General features: G+C 37.3%; 5 protein-coding genes and 1 long non-coding RNA gene across 7 annotated transcripts; 4 read left to right on the top strand and 2 right to left on the bottom strand.

Moving 5' to 3' along the window:
- Positions 1–264: 264 nt before the first annotated feature.
- On the bottom strand, positions 265–2387 carry LOC117576456 (esterase B1). Of its 2 annotated transcripts, none has more exons than XM_034261228.2 (3): positions 1968–2380; positions 1007–1912; positions 265–953 (listed from the first exon to the last, which is right to left on the bottom strand). In XM_034261228.2, the coding sequence occupies exons 1-3, from the start codon at positions 2310–2312 to the stop codon at positions 498–500; spliced, it is 1707 nt and encodes a 568-aa protein (XP_034117119.2). In that variant the 5' UTR covers positions 2313–2380; the 3' UTR covers positions 265–497. The 2 variants fall into 2 exon arrangements, with proteins under 2 accessions (XP_034117119.2, XP_034117120.2); XM_034261229.2 differs by having other exon boundaries at positions 727–945; positions 1968–2387.
- A 508-nt stretch (positions 2388–2895) lies between these two features.
- LOC127565961 (uncharacterized) lies at positions 2896–3267 on the top strand. The gene is made up of 2 exons (XR_007955307.1): positions 2896–2985; positions 3062–3267. It is a non-coding gene; the product is annotated as an uncharacterized LOC127565961 (long non-coding RNA).
- LOC117576459 (esterase B1-like) lies at positions 2972–4826 on the bottom strand. The gene is given in 4 exon segments (XM_052006945.1): positions 2972–3427; positions 3479–4372; positions 4433–4639; positions 4641–4826. Coding segments are annotated over 4 exon segments (1695 nt in total). The 5' UTR covers positions 4779–4826.
- Positions 4827–5847: 1021 nt separating this feature from the next.
- LOC117576458 (esterase B1-like) lies at positions 5848–8272 on the top strand. The gene is made up of 3 exons (XM_052006952.1): positions 5848–5981; positions 6184–6650; positions 7023–8272. The coding sequence occupies exons 1-3, from the start codon at positions 5935–5937 to the stop codon at positions 8198–8200; spliced, it is 1692 nt and encodes a 563-aa protein (XP_051862912.1). The 5' UTR covers positions 5848–5934; the 3' UTR covers positions 8201–8272.
- A 1215-nt stretch (positions 8273–9487) lies between these two features.
- Positions 9488–12395, top strand: LOC127565958 (esterase B1-like). Its single transcript, XM_052006948.1, is given in 4 exon segments — positions 9488–9575; positions 10302–10750; positions 11116–11721; positions 11724–12395. Coding segments are annotated over 4 exon segments (1671 nt in total). The 5' UTR covers positions 9488–9528; the 3' UTR covers positions 12293–12395.
- A 1962-nt stretch (positions 12396–14357) lies between these two features.
- Positions 14358–20216, top strand: LOC127565910 (uncharacterized). The gene is made up of 6 exons (XM_052006826.1): positions 14358–14484; positions 14699–15165; positions 15312–16486; positions 17933–18042; positions 18237–18703; positions 18955–20216. Exons 1-6 carry the CDS (start codon positions 14438–14440, stop codon positions 20130–20132), a joined length of 3444 nt encoding a protein of 1147 aa, XP_051862786.1. The 5' UTR covers positions 14358–14437; the 3' UTR covers positions 20133–20216.
- Positions 20217–20279: the final 63 nt, after the last annotated feature.

Here is a 20279-nt window from a genome sequence, read left to right as displayed (position 1 = left end):
CGCTGAGTGATTCTGAAGTCTCGGGTGTTGCGCAAAAAGCTTATATAGCGGCTTTAACACAAAGCTTTAAGCTCAAAGCTTTTCAGCAACAACAGTGAGGTATCGAAATATTACTGCTCCCATAACCATAACATACTTAATGGGTTCTTAAATGCACATTGTTCAGCTGGCTACAATTTATAGATTTCTAGTATGCAACATTTAACATATAGTTGAACTTAAATAACTTATCAAAAACATTAATAAGTAAGCTTTTAATAAAAACGTATTAAAAATAGTTTTATTTAAAATAATATTAACAAGCTTTTTTCTCTTATCAAACTTAGTTATAAAGATAAGGTCCTTATAGTCCAGTTCTGTAATGCAATTCGGTCGATCGACTATGAAGATTATTTTGTGATGGTGTCCATGGTTTAGATTTTTTTTTACAAGGGTTTACTTTCAATGTGTGTCTTTGAAGATCTAATTTCGAGGATTCCCAAGGATATTTTGTATTGCTATCCACCGTAAAGTAAGCAAGCATCATCGTTGTAAAGTTTATTCCACACTTTGATACCCTCTTTTTCAGGTAGTGTTGTAACCTCAAGTTCATTTCCGATATTCATAATTTTAAAGGGATCCTTACGATCAACCGGACTCCAAAGCTCGGACTCTGTTTCGACGCAATTAGGATTTCCAGTGCGAGCAAATGTTGTAATGATGCTAACCATTCTTTGTACTGTACAAACTCCGGCCTCATTCAATTTTTCCATTTTTCTTGGGAATATGAAACCAAGCTCATCAGCATGGCAAACTCCACGTAGAATATCATCACCGCATAATTTGAGGCGCATTAAGTTGGAATTGGGTGAGTCGAAGTCAAAGCGGAACATATATGTGGGAGCAGTGGCATATGCCAGTCGAGAAAGAACCACTCTGTGCATTCCATGCAAAAAACATTTGTAGCTAAAATGCTAAAGATAGAATAAAATACCAAATATACACAGATAATTTGACGCTTACTTACATCCAAAGTCTGTATAACATTCGACTTAGAAATTGTTCTGGGTCCGTAGTGGAAGCTAATTAATTTTTGAGCATGTTCGACGCGTTCGTCGTTGGATAGGCTCACATACCGATCATACGGCAATATCAAAGCCGGCTGCTGTATAAGTAGATCAATCATGTGTCCGTTGTTGACCTTGCAGTAAGGGTACATGACCAATCCCTCAAACGAAGTATGACCCATCAACAATGGTAAATTTGTCGACCAAGCCTCTCTCATCATTTGTGCAAAGGGACGATTAAGCAAACCTCCTCTTGCGCCCGTGCTACTATGTTGAGTCTCCAACGATGGCACAAAGGGATATAAATGACCAAAGCAGCGTTCCTTAGGCCCAAATAGATGGTGGCTTACTAACTCCTCCGCGGAAAGCGAGCAAAGAAACTTTAAAACATCTGCATCTGCTGTAGATCCTTTGTAGCCCTTGGCATTAGCAAGTCGATAAGCAAAAGTCTCCGTTTCGGGCACGTTCACCCAAGGACACATCATGCAACCCGACATCATAATGCACCTTTGAAATAGATCACTTGCCTGTGGCAAGCACATCATAAAGTGCACCGAGCCAGCACCAGCACTTGTGCCCATTATTGTGATATTCTTTGCATCCCCATTGAAATGTGAAATATACTTGTTGACCCATCGTAGTGCTAGCATCTGATCATGGATACCGGCATTACCCGGAACACCCAAGTCTGGATCGCTCAACCTGAGAAATCCCAGAACACACAAGCGATAACTGAAAATTACGAATACTATATCTTCGCGCATCAGATAGTCCGGTCCATACTTGCTTCGTATAGCACCATTTTCTCGGAAGCCTCCTCCATGAAAGTAGACAATTACTGGCAGTGGTTGCTTTGTAGTATCAAACTATAAGTAAATTCGAATTACACAAAATTCGTACTTTTTTAACTTTAAAACCTACATGCTTGGTATACACGTTCAATTTAAGACAATCTTCCTTCCCGAGCACTTCGCCTGTATCTCTTATAAATTGAACAGGCGGATCAGCTTCGTAACGGCAATCCAATTCCTTCCATGGCTCAGCCGGTTGTGGTGGTCGAAAACGAAGGTCTCCGATGGGTGGCTTACCATAAGGAATGCCCTCAAAACTATAGAAACTATTGCCACAATATCCGGTCTGATACTTGCCCTTCACATTCCCTATGGGCAGCTTAAGGACCTTGGTCTCTGGGCATTTCGAGTAATTCAACTTGAGGCCCAGAAGCTGTAGAATTTTGATTTTGCTTTTTCGGCCAAATTTCAACATGTCATTACTGAATGATTGCGAATCGAAGTTAGGCAAAGGCAACTTGGATGCATCAACTTAATTTGCTCATTATTATTCACTAAAGCTTTTTGTTGATGTTTCATAAAAAGTTGTAATAAAATACTCGAATACTTTATCAATTTAATTAAGTACGTCTGTGATAGTAAGTTAATCTATGTTACTTTCAATGAACTCAGGTAAGAAAACACATTGTAAGTATCTAATAACCGGAGACTTAGTCAATGAACTTTGTTTTCGTTTTGTTTTATTATATACTGTCTATATTCTGATTAATTTGGTTGCCCAATAAAAAAAAAATTTAAATGTGAAACCAAGCGCATCAAACAATTGACAAACTTAGCTTATTCCGAAATATTTAAGTCGATTTTTTTAAACTGTTGCCTCAGGGCTTTTGATGTTTGAACCACTCGATATTAGTTGGGTAGAAATGTAAGCCCTGAATTCTATTTTTTTTTTAATGACTAAATAGTCATTGGATTGTATTTCGATTTCACAGAATGCACAAATTTTAAAGTATTTCGATGTTTTGATAGCACTTGATAAAAAATACTTAAATAGGTGACTTTTATTTATTACTTATTACTTATAAGTTACTCGACTTGAAATAAATTTTGAAAATTCGAACATTTTTACTGTAACTATCCGTTATATAGTAAGAAAGCGTCATTATTGTAAAGTTTATTCCACGCTTTAATACCCTCTTTTTCTGGTTGTGTTTGTATCTCAAGTTTATCTCCGATGTTCATAACTTTAAAAGGATCTTTTCGGTCTACGGGTGCCCACATCTCTGACTCTGTTTCCACACAGTTAGGATTTCCAGTGCGAGCAAAAGTCGTAATAATTCCAATTAATCTTTGGATAGTCAATTTCCCAGCCTCACACAGATGCTCACGTCTTCTTGGGAATATGAAGCCCAACTCATCAGCATGGCAAACTCCACTCAGAATATCCTCACCGCATAAGGCAACTCGCAGCAAATTAGACTTGGGGGAGTTAAAATCAAAACGGTAAAGATATGTGGGAGCCTTGGCAAAGGCCAGACGGGAGAGAACCACTCTATGAAATCCATGCCAAAAGAGTTTGTAACTAAAATGCTAAGGTTAAGGAATACAATAAATATTCTAGTAGCTCGCAAGGATACTCACATCCAGAGTCTGCATCACATCGGATTTAGAAATCTTTCTGGGTCCGTAGTGGAATTTTATTAACATTTCAGCCATATTGTTTCGTTCAACATCGGATGAGCACACATACAGATCATATGGCAGTATCAAAGCCGGCTGCTTTATGAGATGATCCATCAAGAGTCCATTGTTTAACTTGCAGTAGGGATACATGTACAATCCCTCGCACGAAGAGCCTCCTATTAGCAGAGGGACATTCGATGACCAAGCTTCTTTCATCATCAAATCAAAAGGACGATTAAGAAGACCATCAGTGTTACTCGGTTGAGTCTCCAATGCGGGCACAAAGGGATATAAATGTCCAAAGCAATAATCAGTATATCCAAATAGATGATGGTCTACTAACTCCTCAGCGGGAAGTGAGCAAAGAAACTTTAATACGTCTGCATCTGCTGCAGATCCATTGTAGCCCTTGAACTTCGCAAGACGATAAGCAAAAGTTTCGGTGTTGGGTAAATTAACCCATGGATTAAGCATACAACCAGACATCATGATGCACCGATGAAATAAACCACAAGTCTGTGGCAAGCACATCATAAAATGTACCGATGTAGACCCAGAACTTGTGCCCAATATAGTAATGTTATTTACGTCCCCATTGAAATATGAGATGTATTTGTTCACCCAACGCAACAAAAGCACCTGATCATGCATTCCAGCATTGCCAGGTATACCTAACTCTGGACTGCTGAAACTGAGAAAACCCAGAGTACACAGACGGTGGCTGAAGAGTACAAAGACAATATCTTCGTGCATCAGATAGTCCGGTCCATACCTTCTTCGGCTAGCACCATTTTCACGATATCCTCCTCCATTAAAGTAGACAATGACAGGCAACGGTTTCTGAGTATCAAACTGAACAAATTTTCGGATATTAATAATAGATTATGAGTTTTTAAAATAGTTTAACCATACATGCTTGGTGTATACATTTAATTTAAGGCAATCTTCACTTCCGAATACCTCCCCAGTTTGGCTTCCCTTTTGTACGGGCAAATCGGCTTCCTGAAGGCAATCCAATTCTTTCCATGGATCCACCGGTTGCGGTGGACGAAATCGAAGCTCTCCAATCGGTGGCTTGCCATAGGGAATGCCCTCGAAACTATAAAAGCTTTATCCCACACAGTCCAGTCTCATATTTTCCCTTCACATTGCCTATGGGCAGCTGGACGGTCTTCGTCTCATAGCATTGCGAGTAGTACAACTTGTTGAAGAACAGATGCAGAATTTTGATTTTGCTTTTTCGGCTAAATTTTAACATTTCATTATTCAATTAATATGAATCATCCAAAGCCATACAAAGGCAACTACGATGATTTAAAATCACTAAGTTTTAATAATATTACAATTTTTACCTCTACAATTGGTAATGGTCTTCAATGCATTTCGTTATATTTTGAGCACATTCAATAAAAATAGAAATAGAATTAAAAATCAAATTGGTAACGGTGGATTATTGTAAGCCTTTTATATGTAAATTGTTTATAATTTCAATTCTCATCGCCCATCAGATATCATTTAAAAGTTAAGAGTACGCATGCAAGAATCGGATTTAATAATAAAGTACAAAGTCATTGGACTCTAATCTTAATGGACTCAACATTAATCACAAATACATTGCTGCCCAGCACAACGACTGCGCAAGATAACGAATATACATATCAACATAGTTAAAGATAATGATTTCAGAAACTTTACTTTATTGTTTATGTTCTTAAATGTTAAACGGCTTTTATAACTATGTTCTTTCAACCTGGCTGCATAATTGCACATGCGCACATAACTTCTTTAGAATTCATTAAATTTTCTGTACCGAGGGATATAATTATAACAGTATATTAGGCAACTATAGAACATATTATCAACAAAAACATCTGTATCTAAAGAGCAGGGCCCTCAATACCGCTTCGACTCTCATGCTATTTCAATACAGTTTTCATGCTCCAATTGTCATTCAATAAAAACCACGACACTACCTCGAGTGGCGTGTATAAAGATAAGTTCTCATTTCTGTCGCTTCTGATTAAAACATCAACAGAGAACTGTGAATACGAATATTAGGAGATTATAATACGTAGAATGCACAGTAAGCACATTCTAAGACGAAAATTGAATAGTAGACGATATTATTAAATATTCTTATTATAAAAAGTAACAATTATGTATCAATATAGAATAAAGGTTTTGAAATTACGCAAATATAACTTTTTTAAATGCTGAATTTTAAAGACGTTCACCATAGTGATGTTTCACTGCACAATAACATTGCGTGCGACTTTGGGTACCTGTTGATAGCAAGGTCTATAAAGTAAAAACGATCAGTTTTCAAATTGGTCGAGACAAAAGCAAAAGCATTTCGGCTTCGGATTACGACATTCTGACACGAGTACATATTCCTCAAAAATACTACTACCAACATGACAACGGAAATAAGTGCATTAGATCTGCTGAAGTTGGGCGGCAAGTAGGTGGAAACATACATACGAACGAAGTATTTCTTTTATATGTTTATTATGTAGATATTTAATGGATCGAAAGCCGTAAACTTATAATTAGAAACTTTATTGAGTGATAAGATTAACGCAACCTAATTAACAAATCGTGAATGAATAAATATATGTATTCACATGTGTATATTCTTCTTTTTTACTTTATCCGATTCAAAGACTTGTCCTCCATAAAATCGTTCAGTACAAATTGTCAACCAAATTCACATCCATCGTTCCCACCAAGTATGGATTGGTTAAGGGATTGCAACGCAAGACATTATACGACGAGGAGCCATACTTTGCCTTCGAAGGAATTCCGTATGCCAAGCCACCACTGGGAGAGCTGCGATTTAGAGCACCACAACCACCGGAGCCTTGGAAGGGAATCAGAAATTGCACTTATCTTCGTTCGAAGCCCGCTCAAATTCATTTTCTATTGCACACTTTTGAAGGCGCCGAGGATTGTCTCTATATCAATGTGTATACTAAGCACCTGAAATCAGATAAGCCACTTCCAGTTATGGTTTATATCTTTGGCGGCGGATTTCGAATCGGCGAAGCCTCCAGGGATTGTTATAGTCCAGATTATTTTATGAAGAAAGACATCGTACTCGTCACATTCAATTATAGAGTTGGCGCTCTAGGTGAGTCATAACAAGTAGGAGAGGTACAACCTATTGTGCTTAAGTTGAGATAGTTGCTATACCTGCTAATTTTTAACAAGAGCAAAATCTATTCTTAAAATAAACTAAAATATACCAAAGGGTATATTTGATATATCGATTTACTATTGCATTCAAAATATACCATAAATCACAAGAAACACCAGATCTCGGCTTCGCTGTTGACTAATCAAGATTATATTACTTTATGTGGTTTGATGGCTCCTTCTGTCCAGCTTAAACATTTCTTTTAGAAAGAGTACCTATTTCCAATATGGGTAGCGGGAATATTTAATGTTTCTATAAACTATTACAATTGCATTATTTTTAACTATATCAACATCGTTTCAACAGGTTTTCTCAGTCTACGAGATCGTGATTTAGATGTGCCCGGCAATGCGGGTCTCAAGGACCAGGTTCTTGCGCTTCGCTGGATCCACGAAAACATCTCAAACTTTAACGGAGATCCAAACAACATAACGGTGATGGGCACCAGCGCTGGGGCAGCCTCAACACAGATTATGATGACCACAGAACAGACGCGAGGACTCTTCCACAAGGCGATCATCATGTCAGGCTCATCACTGTGTGACTGGGTGAATGAGTACGATTATAACTTTCCTTATCGACTTGCCTGTCATCTGGGCTACTTGGGCAGCAACAACGAAAAGGAAGTCTTCCGTTTTTTACAAAAGACTTCTGCAAAAAAACTTTGTTTCAACAAACTTCTAACCAAAGAAGAGAAGAGAGATCATGTGCTATTTGGATTTGTACCAGTTGTTGAACCCTATGATAGTGAGAGTTGTGTTATTCCCAAGTCCAACGAGGAAACTCTATCGACGGCTTGGGGAAATGAAATACCAGTTATCATTGGTGGCACCTCCTTTGAGGGATTGTTGTTTTATCAGTTTGCCATGCATGACGCGAGTTATGTTCTAAGGAACTTTGAATCGCTAATTCCCCGAGAAGTGCGTGCAATTTCCACACCAGCACAAATCAAGGAGTACGTACTTCGACTGAAAGAGGACAGCTTCAAAGATGCCACAAGGGAACAAATGGAACTAAAAGAATGCTTGCAATTGCTCTCCTTCAAACACTTCTGGCATGGCCTACATCGCACTGTTCTCGCCCGTTCGGCCTATGCTTCAAAAACCCCTACTTACCTTTATCGCTTTGATTTCGACTCCCCTACTTACAATTTTTATCGCATTATGAACTGTGGGAACCATGAACGAGGAGTTTCGCACGCGGATGATGTGTTCTACCTATTTTACTCTGTTTTATCCTTTAAACTGGATAAGTCTTCTCCCGAATACCAAACTATTGAGAACATGATTGGCATGTGGACTTCGTTTGCCAAACAAGGAAATCCAAACTGTGCTCAGATTGAACCGGTTCGATGGGAGGCGATTGAACCTAACGAAACTCTCAAGTGCCTCAACATTGGCACAAAACTTGAGTTCGTAAATTTTCCTGAACGTAAGCAACTAAAACTCTGGGATAGCTTCTATGAAAAACTGAAACTATTTTAAGTCTACTCTCTAGACAACTCATAGAGCAAGTGTACATGATTTTGTTAATCTTACTGTAAATAAAAAACACACACAAGTTAGTGCAGTTGCACTATAAACCTTGCCTTTAGTTATGACATTTAATTTTGCACTGTGGTTTATTAGTACTGCATACGTTTTTAAAGGTAAAAACATACATTTATGATAACTTTCATTTCCCTATTATTATTATGTATTTTAGCTATATTTAAACAAATTTTGTTTTTGTTTTTCATTTATACTACTTACCATTTTTACATTATGTTACATATTCTATACGATCACTTTTTTTAGCAAAATCAACCACTGTGCAGCAAGCTCCAAAGGTATCCCATAACTTGACACTTACCTGTTTTTAATTGCTTGACTCGGAATGTAGCCCTAATAACTGTAATGTAAACTAACTAATTCAATAGTTTATTTCAAATTGTTTTAAATTACAAATATAAACAAGTAAGAAAGCTACAGTCGAGTGTGCTTGACTATGAGATACCCGTTACCCATTTTGAATAAAAGCAAAATATTGCGGTATTATTTTCAAAATATACCGAAAAAACTACAAAAAAACCGAAAATATATACCAAATGGTATAACATCGAGCTCCACATTCAAAAAATTACATAGACAGCACAATATATCAAATTGTCGGCCAAAGCATCTAAGACCCCCAGTAAGTAGCCATAAAAAGTATTTCTTTTATAACTTTCACAATTTTTATCTGATCGCAACCAAATCATAGATACTATTGTTGTTATTGTATACACCAAAATCGCAGCTCTAGCTTACGCTTGTTATTAGATTTTTTTCATTTGCGGGGGCGGAAGTGGGCGTGGCAAAAATTTTAAACAAACTTGATCTGCGTGCTCTATGGTTATATCAACACAGTTTTCACGCTTTCATTGCCATATGTTTTTCAATAAAAGCACGAGTCTCGTGCATAAAGGTAAGCTCCCTGTTCTGTCGCTTTTGATTAAAACATCAACAGAGAACTGAGAATAGCAAGAGAGATTATAATACGTCGAATGTAACAGTCAGCACATTCTAAGACGAAATTGAATAGAAATAATACAACATTATTTTTATAAAAACTAGCAATTATGCACAAGTTTTTATATTCTGAATTATTAAAAGCATAATACATTTTTTTTACGGCTAAATGTCATTAGTGACGTTTCACTGCACCATAACATTGGGTGCGAGTACGAGTACTTGTTGATAGCGCGGCTTTGAAGTGTACGAACGATCAGTTGTAAATTGTCAATTGGTTGAGACGGAATTAAAAACGTATCTCGAATCCCGCAACTACTATTATGCAAATTGAAATAGGTGCTTCAGATCTGCTGAAATTAGGCGGCAAGTAGGTGGAAATATTCACTTCCTTTTGACAATAGCCTTAAGTGATGCTATTTCAATACAGTTTTCATGCTCCAATTGGCTTTCAATAAAAACCACGACACTACCTCGAGAGGCGTGTATAAAGATAAGTTCTCATTTTTGTCATTTTTGATTAAAGCATCAACAGAGAACTGTGACTACGAATATTAGAAGATAATAATACAATTATGTATATAACCATAGAATAAAGGTTTTAATATTTTTTAAATGCTGAATTTTAAAGTCGTTCACATTAGTGATGTTTAACTGCACAATAACATTTCGTGCGACTTTGGGTACCTGTTGATAGCAAGGTTTTATAAAGTAAAAATGATCAGTTTTCAAATTGGTCGAGACAAAAGCAAAAGCATTTCGGCTTCGGATTACGACATTCTGACACGAGTACATATTCCTCAAAAATACTACTACCAACATGACAACGGAAATAAGTGCATTAGATCTGCTGAAGTTGGGCGGCAAGTAGGTGGAAACATACACTTTATTTTCCTAATTGCTTTACGTGCAATGAACGAAATATTTCTTTTAAATGTTTATTATGTAGATATTTAATGGATCGAAAGCCATACACTTATAATTAGAAATTTTATTGAGTGATAAGATTAACGCAACCTTATTAACAAATCGTGAATGAATAAATATATGTATTAACATGTGTAAATTCTTCTTTTTTGCGTTATCCGATTCAAAGACTTATCCTCCATAAAATCGTTCAGTACAATTTGTCAACCATATTCACATCCATCGTTCCCACCAAGTATGGATTGGTTAAGGGATTGCAACGTAAGACATTACACGGCAAGGAAGGAATTCCGTATGCCAAGCCACCACTGGAAGAGCTGCGATTTAAAGCACCACAACCACCGGAGCCTTGGAAGGGAATCAGAAATTGCACTTATCTTCGTTCGAAGCCCGCTCAAATTCATTTTCTATTGCACACTTTTGAAGGCGCCGAGGATTGTCTCTATATCAATGTGTATACTAAGCACCTGAAATCAGATAAGCCACTTCCAGTTATGGTTTATATCTTTGGCGGCGGATTTCAAATCGGCGAAGCCTCCAGGGATTGTTATAGTCCAGATTATTTTATGAAGAAAGACATCGTACTCGTCACATTCAATTATAGAGTTGGCGCTCTAGGTGAGTCATAACAAGTAGGAGAGGTACAACCTATTGTTCTTAAGTTGAGATACCTGCTAACCATTTTTAACAAGAGCAAAATCTATTCTTAAAATAAACTAAAATATACCAAGGGGTATATTTGATATATCGATTTACTATTGCATTCAAAATATATCACAAATCACAAGAAACACCAGATTTCGGCTTAGCTGTTGACTAATCTAGATTATATTACTTTATCTGGTTTGATGGCTCCTTCTGCCAGCTTTAACATTTCTTTTAGAAAGAGTACCTATATACAATATGGGTAGCGGGAATATTTAATGTTTCTATAAACTGTTACAATTGCATTATTTTTAACTATATCAACATCGTTTCAACAGGTTTTCTTAGTCTACGCGACCGCGATTTAGATGTGCCCGGCAATGCGGGTCTCAAGGACCAGGTTCTTGCGCTTCGCTGGATCCACGAAAACATCTCAAACTTTAACGGAGATCCAAACAACATAACGGTGATGGGCACCAGCGCTGGGGCAGCCTCAACACAGATTATGATGACCACAGAACAGACGCGAGGACTCTTCCACAAGGCGATCATCATGTCAGGCTCATCACTGTGTGACTGGGTGAATGAGTACGATTACAACTTTCCTTATCGACTTGCCTGTCATCTGGGCTACTTAGGCAGCAACAACGAAAAGGAAGTCTTCCGTTTTTTACAAAAGACTTCTGCAAAAAAACTTTGTTTCAACAAACTTCTAACCAAAGAAGAGAAGAGAGATCATGTGCTATTTGGATTTGTACCAGTTGTTGAACCCTATGATAGTGAGAGTTGTGTTATTCCCAAGTCCAACGAGGAAACTCTATCGACGGCTTGGGGAAATGAAATACCAGTTATCATTGGTGGCACCTCCTTTGAGGGATTGTTGTTTTATCAGTTTGCCATGCATGACGCGAGTTATGTTCTAAGGAACTTTGAATCGCTAATTCCCGAGAAGTGCGTGCAATTTCCACGCCAGCACAAATCAAGGAGTACGTACTTCGACTGAAAGAGGACAGCTTCAAAGATGTCACAAGGGAACAAATGGAACTAAAAGAATGCTTGCAATTGCTCTCCTTCAAACACTTCTGGCATGGCCTACATCGCACTGTTCTCGCCCGTTCGGCCTATGCTTCAAAAATCCCTACTTACCTTTATCGCTTTGATTTCGACTCCCCTACTTACAATTTTTATCGCATTATGAACTGTGGGAACCATGAACGAGGAGTTTCGCACGCGGATGATGTGTTCTATCTATTTTACTGTGTTTTATCCTTCAAACTGGATAAGTCTTCTCCCGAATACCGCACTATTGAGAACATGTTAGGCATGTGGACTTCGTTTGCTACACAAGGAAATCCCAACTGTGCTCAGATTGAACCCGTTCGATGGGAGGCGATTGAACCTAACGAAACTCTCAAGTGCCTCAACATTGGCACAAAACTTGAGTTCGTAAATTTTCCTGAACGTAAGCAACTAAAACTCTGGGATAGCTTCTATGAAAAACTAAAATTATTTTAAGTCTACTCTTTTGACAACTCATCATGTACACTTGCGTACATGATTTTGTTAATCTTACTGTAAATAAAAAACACACACAAGTTAGTGCAGCTGCACTATAAACCTTGCCCTTAGTTATGACATTTTATTTTGCACTGTGGTTTATTAGTACTGCATACGTTTTTAAAGGTGTGTATATTCATTTATGGGAACTTTCATTTCCCTAAAATTATTATGTATTTTAGCTATATTTAAACAAATTTTGTTTTTGTTTTTTATTCATACTACTTACCATTTTTACATTACATATTCTATACGATCACTTTTTTCAGCAATATCAACCAAGGTACCAAAGGTATCCCATAACTTGTCATTTACCTGTTTTTAAATGCTTGACTCGGAATGTGGCCCTAATAGCTGTAATGTAAAGTAACTAATTCAATAGCTTATTTATTTCAAATAGTTTCAAATTACAAATAAAAATGAATATTTTTGGTTGTTAGATAAAAAAAACACAAGTCCGAAAAATGATCAGTTTTATATTTTGATATATCTGAAATTTCCACTTTAATAGGGATCTTTTAAACCGTGATAGCCCTATAAAAACATAAAGTAATAAATTTAATTTAAGCTAATCATGTGTTCAACCTACATACCGAACTATGGACTGTTGACGCCGAGAAGGCCCAATGTACATAGCCGCTGGCTGAAATTAAAAAGACTACATCTTCGGAATTCAGATAGTATGGTCCATACGTTCTTCGAATGGCACAATTGTCACTAGTGTGGTAGATAAATACACGAAAGAAACTGACGCGAGTTGTGACGTAACGTCCGTTTTATTATGCTTCTTGATCAAGACTGCCCGCGTTGCTAAATTATGTATAACAAAAAATGTGACATGTAATGAGAGAATCGATAAAGAGAGCCAATATCGAGATTGTTGGGATAGCCGAGAGAGCGTCAAGATAATATCTGTGTGTGTATGTGTGTGTGTGAGTGTAGGCTCTCGTCCTACTAAACGAGGGAAGCGAATGTCCTTAACCGTCTTAATTGATTTTATAAGCTTCTTTTTATATGTGATCGCGAACACAAAAATAACTCAAGTATTAATATTAAGAATGAAACTTCTTTGTGAGATACCCGCTTCCTATTTTATACATATAAAAACAAAACTATGTGAAAGCGGATTTATTGTGAAATAAAATAAATACGAAAACAATTCAAATAATTTGAATTTCGTAAACATATTCCTTAATTAAAGTGGTCATATATCTGATTTCATAAAAATTCTATAAAATTTTTAAAAAAGTGAGAATGCTAAAAACAGATTTATTATGAGAAGTAAAAAGTCATTGAACTCTAACAGTTATAGTATTATTCATTAGTTATATTTTCGTTATATAAAAGTAATCTTGATAGACTCGACATTTATCAGTAATAATTAATTGCTACTACGAATGATTACAGTACATACTTTAAGAAATGTTTATGCCAATTAATGTTAACAGACGATTATTTCTATGATCGTTTAACCCAACTGCACAATTGCACATGAGTACTTAACTACTTTTGAGTTCATTAAATTTTCTGTACTGGCGACAATAATTATAACAGCACAATGGAAACTACATATTATCAACAAAAACAGCTGTCTCTAAAGAGCAAAACCCTCAGCACCGCTTCGACTCTGGTGCTATATCAATACAGTTTTCACGCTCTCATTGCCATATGTTTTTCAATGAAAATACGAGACTCGTGCATAAAGATAAGCTCCCTGTTGTGTCGTTTCTGATTAAAACATCAACAGAGAACTGAGAATAGCAAGAGAGATTATAATACGTCGAATGTACAGTAAGCACATTCTAAGACGAAAATTGAATAGTAATAATACAACATTATTTTTATAAAAAGTAGCAATTAAGCACAAGTTTATATATTATGAATTATTAAAAGCATTATATTTTTTTTTACGGCTTAATGTCATTAGTGAAGTTTCACTGCACCATAACATTGGGTGCGAGTATGAGTACTTGTTGATAGCGCAATTTTGAATAGTACGAACGATCAGTTGTAAATTGTCAATTGCTTGAGTCGGAATAAAAACGTTCTGGTTTTAGATCACAACATTGATTCCCGAGTATCTCGAATCCCGCAGCTACTATTATGCAAATTGAAATAGGTGCTTCAGATCTGCTGAAGTTAGGCGGCAAGTAGGTGGAAATATTCACTTTCTTTTCACAATAGACTTAAGTGCAATTAACTGAGAGAATTTACTGATATACATATATATTTAATCGCAGCTATGGACATCGCTTATCTACAATTATAATTAGGAACTCCATTAAGCGATAAGCGCAACCTAATTAATAGATCATAAAAGAAAAATATATTTATTTTGCTTGTTTCGTTCTATTTAAATCCAAGTCTAATAATCCACAAAATCGTGCAGTACAATTTGTCGACCAAATACACATCCATTGTTCCCACCAAGTATGGATTGATTAAGGGACACCAACGCAAGACAGCTTACGACAAGGAGCCATACTTTGCCTTCGAGGGAATTCCCTATGCCAAGCCACCACTGGGAGAGCTGCGATTCAGAGCACCACAACCACCGGAGCCTTGGAAAGGAATTAGAAATTGCACTTATCTTCGTTCGAAGCCCGCCCAAAATCATTTCCTCTTGCACATTTTCGAAGGCTCCGAGGATTGTCTCTATATCAATGTGTATGCTAAGCACCTGAAAACAGAAAAGCCGCTTCCAGTTATGGTTTTTATCTATGGCGGTGGATTTCAGATCGGTGAAGCCTCCACGGATTATTATAGTCCAGATTACTTTATGAAAAAAGACATCGTCTTCGTCACATTCAACTACAGAGTAGGCCCTCTAGGTGAGTGATTTCAAGTACACTTTGATCGCGCTTAATCATATAGTAGAGCAATCTAATCATATTGCAAAACTAGTTAATAATAGCACGAGTTGAAGTTAATTATGAGCTTTAAAGTTGCATTAAACACATCAATATCGTTTCAACAGGTTTTCTTAGTCTACGCGACCGCGATTTAGATGTGCCCGGCAACGCGGGTCTCAAGGACCAGGTTCTTGCCCTTCGCTGGATCAACGATAACATCTCAAACTTTAACGGAGATCCAAACAATATAACGGTGATGGGCATCAGCGCTGGGGCAGCCTCAACACAGATTATGATGACTGCACAACAGACGCGAGGACTCTTCCACAAGGCGATCATCATGTCAGGCTCATCACTGTGTGACTGGGTGAATGAACCGAATTACAACTGGCCATATCGGCTTGCCTGTCATCTCGGCTACTTGGGCAGCAACAACGAAAAAGAAGTCTTCCGTTTTTTACAAAAGACTTCTGCAAAAAAAATATGTTTCAGCAAAATACTAACCCAAGATGAGAAACGAGATCATATCCTCTTTGGCTTTGCACCAGTCGTTGAACCCTATGATAGTGAGAGTTGTGTTATTTCCAAGCCTCACGAGGAAACTCTATCGACGGCTTGGGGAAATGAAATACCAGTTATCATTGGTGGCACATCTTTTGAGGGCTTGTTCTCCTATCAGTTTGTTTTGCACGATACCTCTCATGTTCTCAGTAACTTTGAGTCGCTAATACCCCGAGAGGTGCGTGAAATTTCCACCCCAGCACAAATCAAAGAGCATGTACGTCGACTAAAGCTGTACAACTTCGAAGACGCTACCAGAGGACAAATGGAATTCAAAGAGTGCTTGCAATTGCTCTCCTTCAAGCACTTCTGGCATGGTATACATCGCACTGTTCTGGCTCGATCGGCCTATGCTCCAAAAACACCAACCTACCTTTATCGCTTTGATTTCGACTCCCCTACATACAATTTTTATCGCATTATGAACTGTGGAAGACATGAACGAGGTGTTTCTCATGCGGATGATATTTCCTATCTATTCTACTGTGTTTCATCATTCAAACTGGATAAGTCTTCTCCCGAATACCGCACTATTGAGAACATGATTGGCATGTGGACTTCGTTTGCCACAGAAGGAAATCCCAACTGTGCTCAGATTGAACCAGTTCGATGGGAGGTGATTGATCCTGACGCAACTCCCAAGTGCTTAAACATTGGCACAAAACTTGAGTTTATAAATTTACCGGAACGTAAGCAACTGACACTTTGGGATAGCTTCTATGAAAAACTGAAATTATTTTAAGTCTATCTCTTTGTTTATCGTACTGTAAATAAAAAGCACAAGCAAGTTATTGTAATTGCACTTTAATTGCGTCAATTTAATTGCTGACACACATACAAATATATATATACATATATTTAAATTCAAACACAACGCAATTACGATTGCCATCGACAAATCAGAGCTGCCGATATAGTTCTAATCAACCCTGTGCGAGAGAAAGAAAATAAGCTTAAGGTTAAAGAGCGAGAGAGAGATCGTGGTGAAATTTAAGAATTGCTCAACTTTGACTAAATGACTTAGTTACGGAGGGCGAATTAGTTGAAAATCGTTGCGACTAGAAAAAGCTAAGAAGCGTAACGTAAAGGCTCCGCACGGCAATCGAGAAATAAAAATAAGTGTTGTTTTTTACCACTTAATTGAGTCTTGCGTACCGCTATGGTCCTAATTGCCGTACTGTTCAGTGCACTAATGCGTGACATGTCAGGTCATGACACCTTATGATATTGTTAGTTAAATGCTGTGTTAATGTACTCACTCATGACAAGTTTTGGCAGGAGTTCGTTCCTCGTTATGACCTAAAATTCCTAGTTTAAAGATTTTTCCAGATTTTGTTTACTCGCTCTGTTCAAAGTCTACCCATCCCCATTTTTCTTCGAACATTCCACTTGTATTTTCGTGGCGGACTAAGTAACAGCTGCCTTGCGTGCACATTGTACTTTATTTTTCCCTACCGGAAATTCATGTGTTGACGTTGGACATGGTTGTGGACAGTTCATCTATTACTCGTTACTGTTAACCAGAAGAAAATTTGATTACTAAATGCTGAGCTAGGTTTTTACTTAACATTTCAACCAAGCATTTACGTGCCGTATCAGCATGACCGTGTCTCCATATGTGCATTATAATGTATATGCACAAAATAAATTATACGATCATTTAATTATGATTATTTCAATTTACACAAGTCAGAAAGAGTGTGCTCGGCTGTGTGATGCCCGCTACCCAAATTCAATAAAAGCAAAACACCGTTTTTCTTACAATATACACGTAAAATAATTTATTAAATTTCATCAAAATACAAAAGAAAAAAAATTAAAGAAATAATACAAAGAATTTCCAAAGTCATTTTAATTGCATGTTAGAAAATAATTGCTTCAACAAGAGCAAATAATTTATTATTACATTAATGGTTAAATCATTAATCAATGGCTACGTCAAATCGAGTTACATAGCATTGAGTTGCATCACATCGAATAATTAAGATTGACTTGATTGACATGTATAAAGATAAGCTCTCAGTTTTGTCTAAAGCATCAACAGAGATTATTTGAAAAGTTGAATTTTGACAATATGTTACATTAGAAGCGTTTCACTTTACTACATAACATTAGGTGCGAGTACTTGCAGATTGCGCAGTTCTAAAATATACGAACTATCAGTTGCAACTTGTCGATTGGCTGAGACGGAATTAATAGTAAAAGCGTTTCGATTCTGGATCCCGATTTAATTCACGACTATCCTATAATGGATTTGGTAATGGATATTCCAAATCTACTGGCACTATTCAGCAAGTAGGTGGAAACATAAACTTCCATTAAATAGTAACTTTACGTGCCATAATCTGCGTTCATTTACTTACATACTATGTGGATTTTTATTCGCAGTTAATGCCATTGTTAATACCATCCATCTCTAATTAGCGATAGGATTAACAGATCATAAATAACAAAAATATACGTATATTTTATATCTACTCGAATGCAAGGTTCATCGTCCACGGGATCGTGCAGTACAATCTGTCGACCAAATACACATCCATTATTTCCACCAAGTATGGATTGGTTAAAGGACTACAACGCAAGACAGTATACGACAAGGAGCCATATTTTGCCTTCGAGGGAATTCCCTATGCTAAACCGCCACTGGGAGAGCTGCGATTTAGAGCACCACAACCTCCGGAGCCATGGAAAGGAATTAGGGATTGCACTTATTTTCGTTCACAGCCCGCCCAAACTAATTTCATATTGCAATATTTTGAAGGCGCCGAGGATTGTCTCTATATCAATGTGTATGCTAAGCATCTGAAATCAGAAAAACCGTTTCCAGTTATGGTTTATATTTATGGCGGTGGATTTAAAATCGGTGAAGCCTCCAGGAATTATTATAGCCCAGATTACTTTATGAAAAAAGACATCGTCTTCATCACATTCAACTACAGAGTTGGCGCTCTAGGTGAGTCATAACAAGTAAGAAAGGTACAAAAGCAAACATATTCTTGAAATAAATCAAAATATACCAAAGGCTATATTTGATATAACGATATACTATTGCATTCAAAATATATCGATATGCATAAAAAACACAAGAATTCGGCTTGACTGTTGACTAATCAAGATTATTATTATGGATAGCGGGAATATTTAATGTTTCTATAAACTATTACAATTGCATTATTTTTAACTGTATCACCATCGCTTCAACAGGTTTTCTTAGTCTACGCGACCGCGATTTAGATGTGCCCGGCAATGCGGGTCTCAAGGACCAGGTTCTTGCGCTTCGCTGGATCCACGAAAACATCTCAAACTTTAACGGAGATCCAAACAACATAACGGTGATGGGCACCAGCGCTGGGGCAGCCTCAACACAGATTATGATGACCACAGAACAGACGCGAGGACTCTTCCACAAGGCGATCATCATGTCAGGCTCATCACTGTGTGACTGGGTGAATGAGTACGATTACAACTTTCCTTATCGACTTGCCTGTCATCTGGGCTACTTAGGCAGCAACAACGAAAAGGAAGTCTTCCGTTTTTTACAAAAGACTTCTGCAAAAAAACTTTGTTTCAACAAACTTCTAACCAAAGAAGAGAAGAGAGATCATGTGCTATTTGGATTTGTACCAGTTGTTGAACCCTATGATAGTGAGAGTTGTGTTATTCCCAAGTCCAACGAGGAAACTCTATCGACGGCTTGGGGAAATGAAATACCAGTTATCATTGGTGGCACCTCCTTTGAGGGATTGTTGTTTTATCAGTTTGCCATGCATGACGCGAGTTATGTTCTAAGGAACTTTGAATCGCTAATTCCCCGAGAGGTGCGTGCAATTTCCACGCCAGCACAAATCAAGGAGTACGTACTTCGACTGAAAGAGGACAGCTTCGAAGATGCCACAAGGGAACAAATGGAACTAAAAGAATGCTTGCAATTGCTCTCCTTCAAACACATCTGGCATAGTCTACATCGCACTGTTCTCGCCCGTTCGGCCTATGCTTCAAAAATCCCTACTTACCTTTATCGCTTTGATTTCGACTCCCCTACTTACAATTTTTATCGCATTATGAACTGCGGAAACCATGAACGAGGAGTTTCGCACGCGGATGATGTTTTTTATCTTTTCTACCATGTTTTATCCTTTAAACTGGATAAGTCTTCTCCCGAATACCGCACTATTGAGAACATGATTAACATGTGGACTTCGTTTGCCACACAAGGAAATCCCAACTGTGCTCAGATTGAACCGGTTCGATGGGAGGCGATTAAACCTAACGAAACTCTCAAGTGCCTAAACATTGGCACAAAACTTGAGTTCGTAAATTTTCCTGAACGTAAGCAACTAAAACTCTGGGATAGCTTCTATGAAAAACTGAAATTATTTTAAGTTTTTTCTCTAGACAACTCATAGTGAAAATGTACTTGATTTTGCTGACCTTACTGTAAATAAAAATACATATAAAAGTTAGTGTAGTTACACTATAAATCTTAGTTTCAGTTATTGATAAAGCAAAACTTCTATCTTCGATCTAGA

The sequence above is a fragment of the Drosophila albomicans genome, chromosome 2R, assembly GCF_009650485.2.
Source record: "Drosophila albomicans strain 15112-1751.03 chromosome 2R, ASM965048v2, whole genome shotgun sequence".
NCBI classification, from domain to species: Eukaryota; Metazoa; Arthropoda; class Insecta; order Diptera; family Drosophilidae; genus Drosophila; species Drosophila albomicans.
Note: the sequence above shows the minus strand (reverse complement) of the source record. Positions and strands in the feature narration are given on the sequence as shown.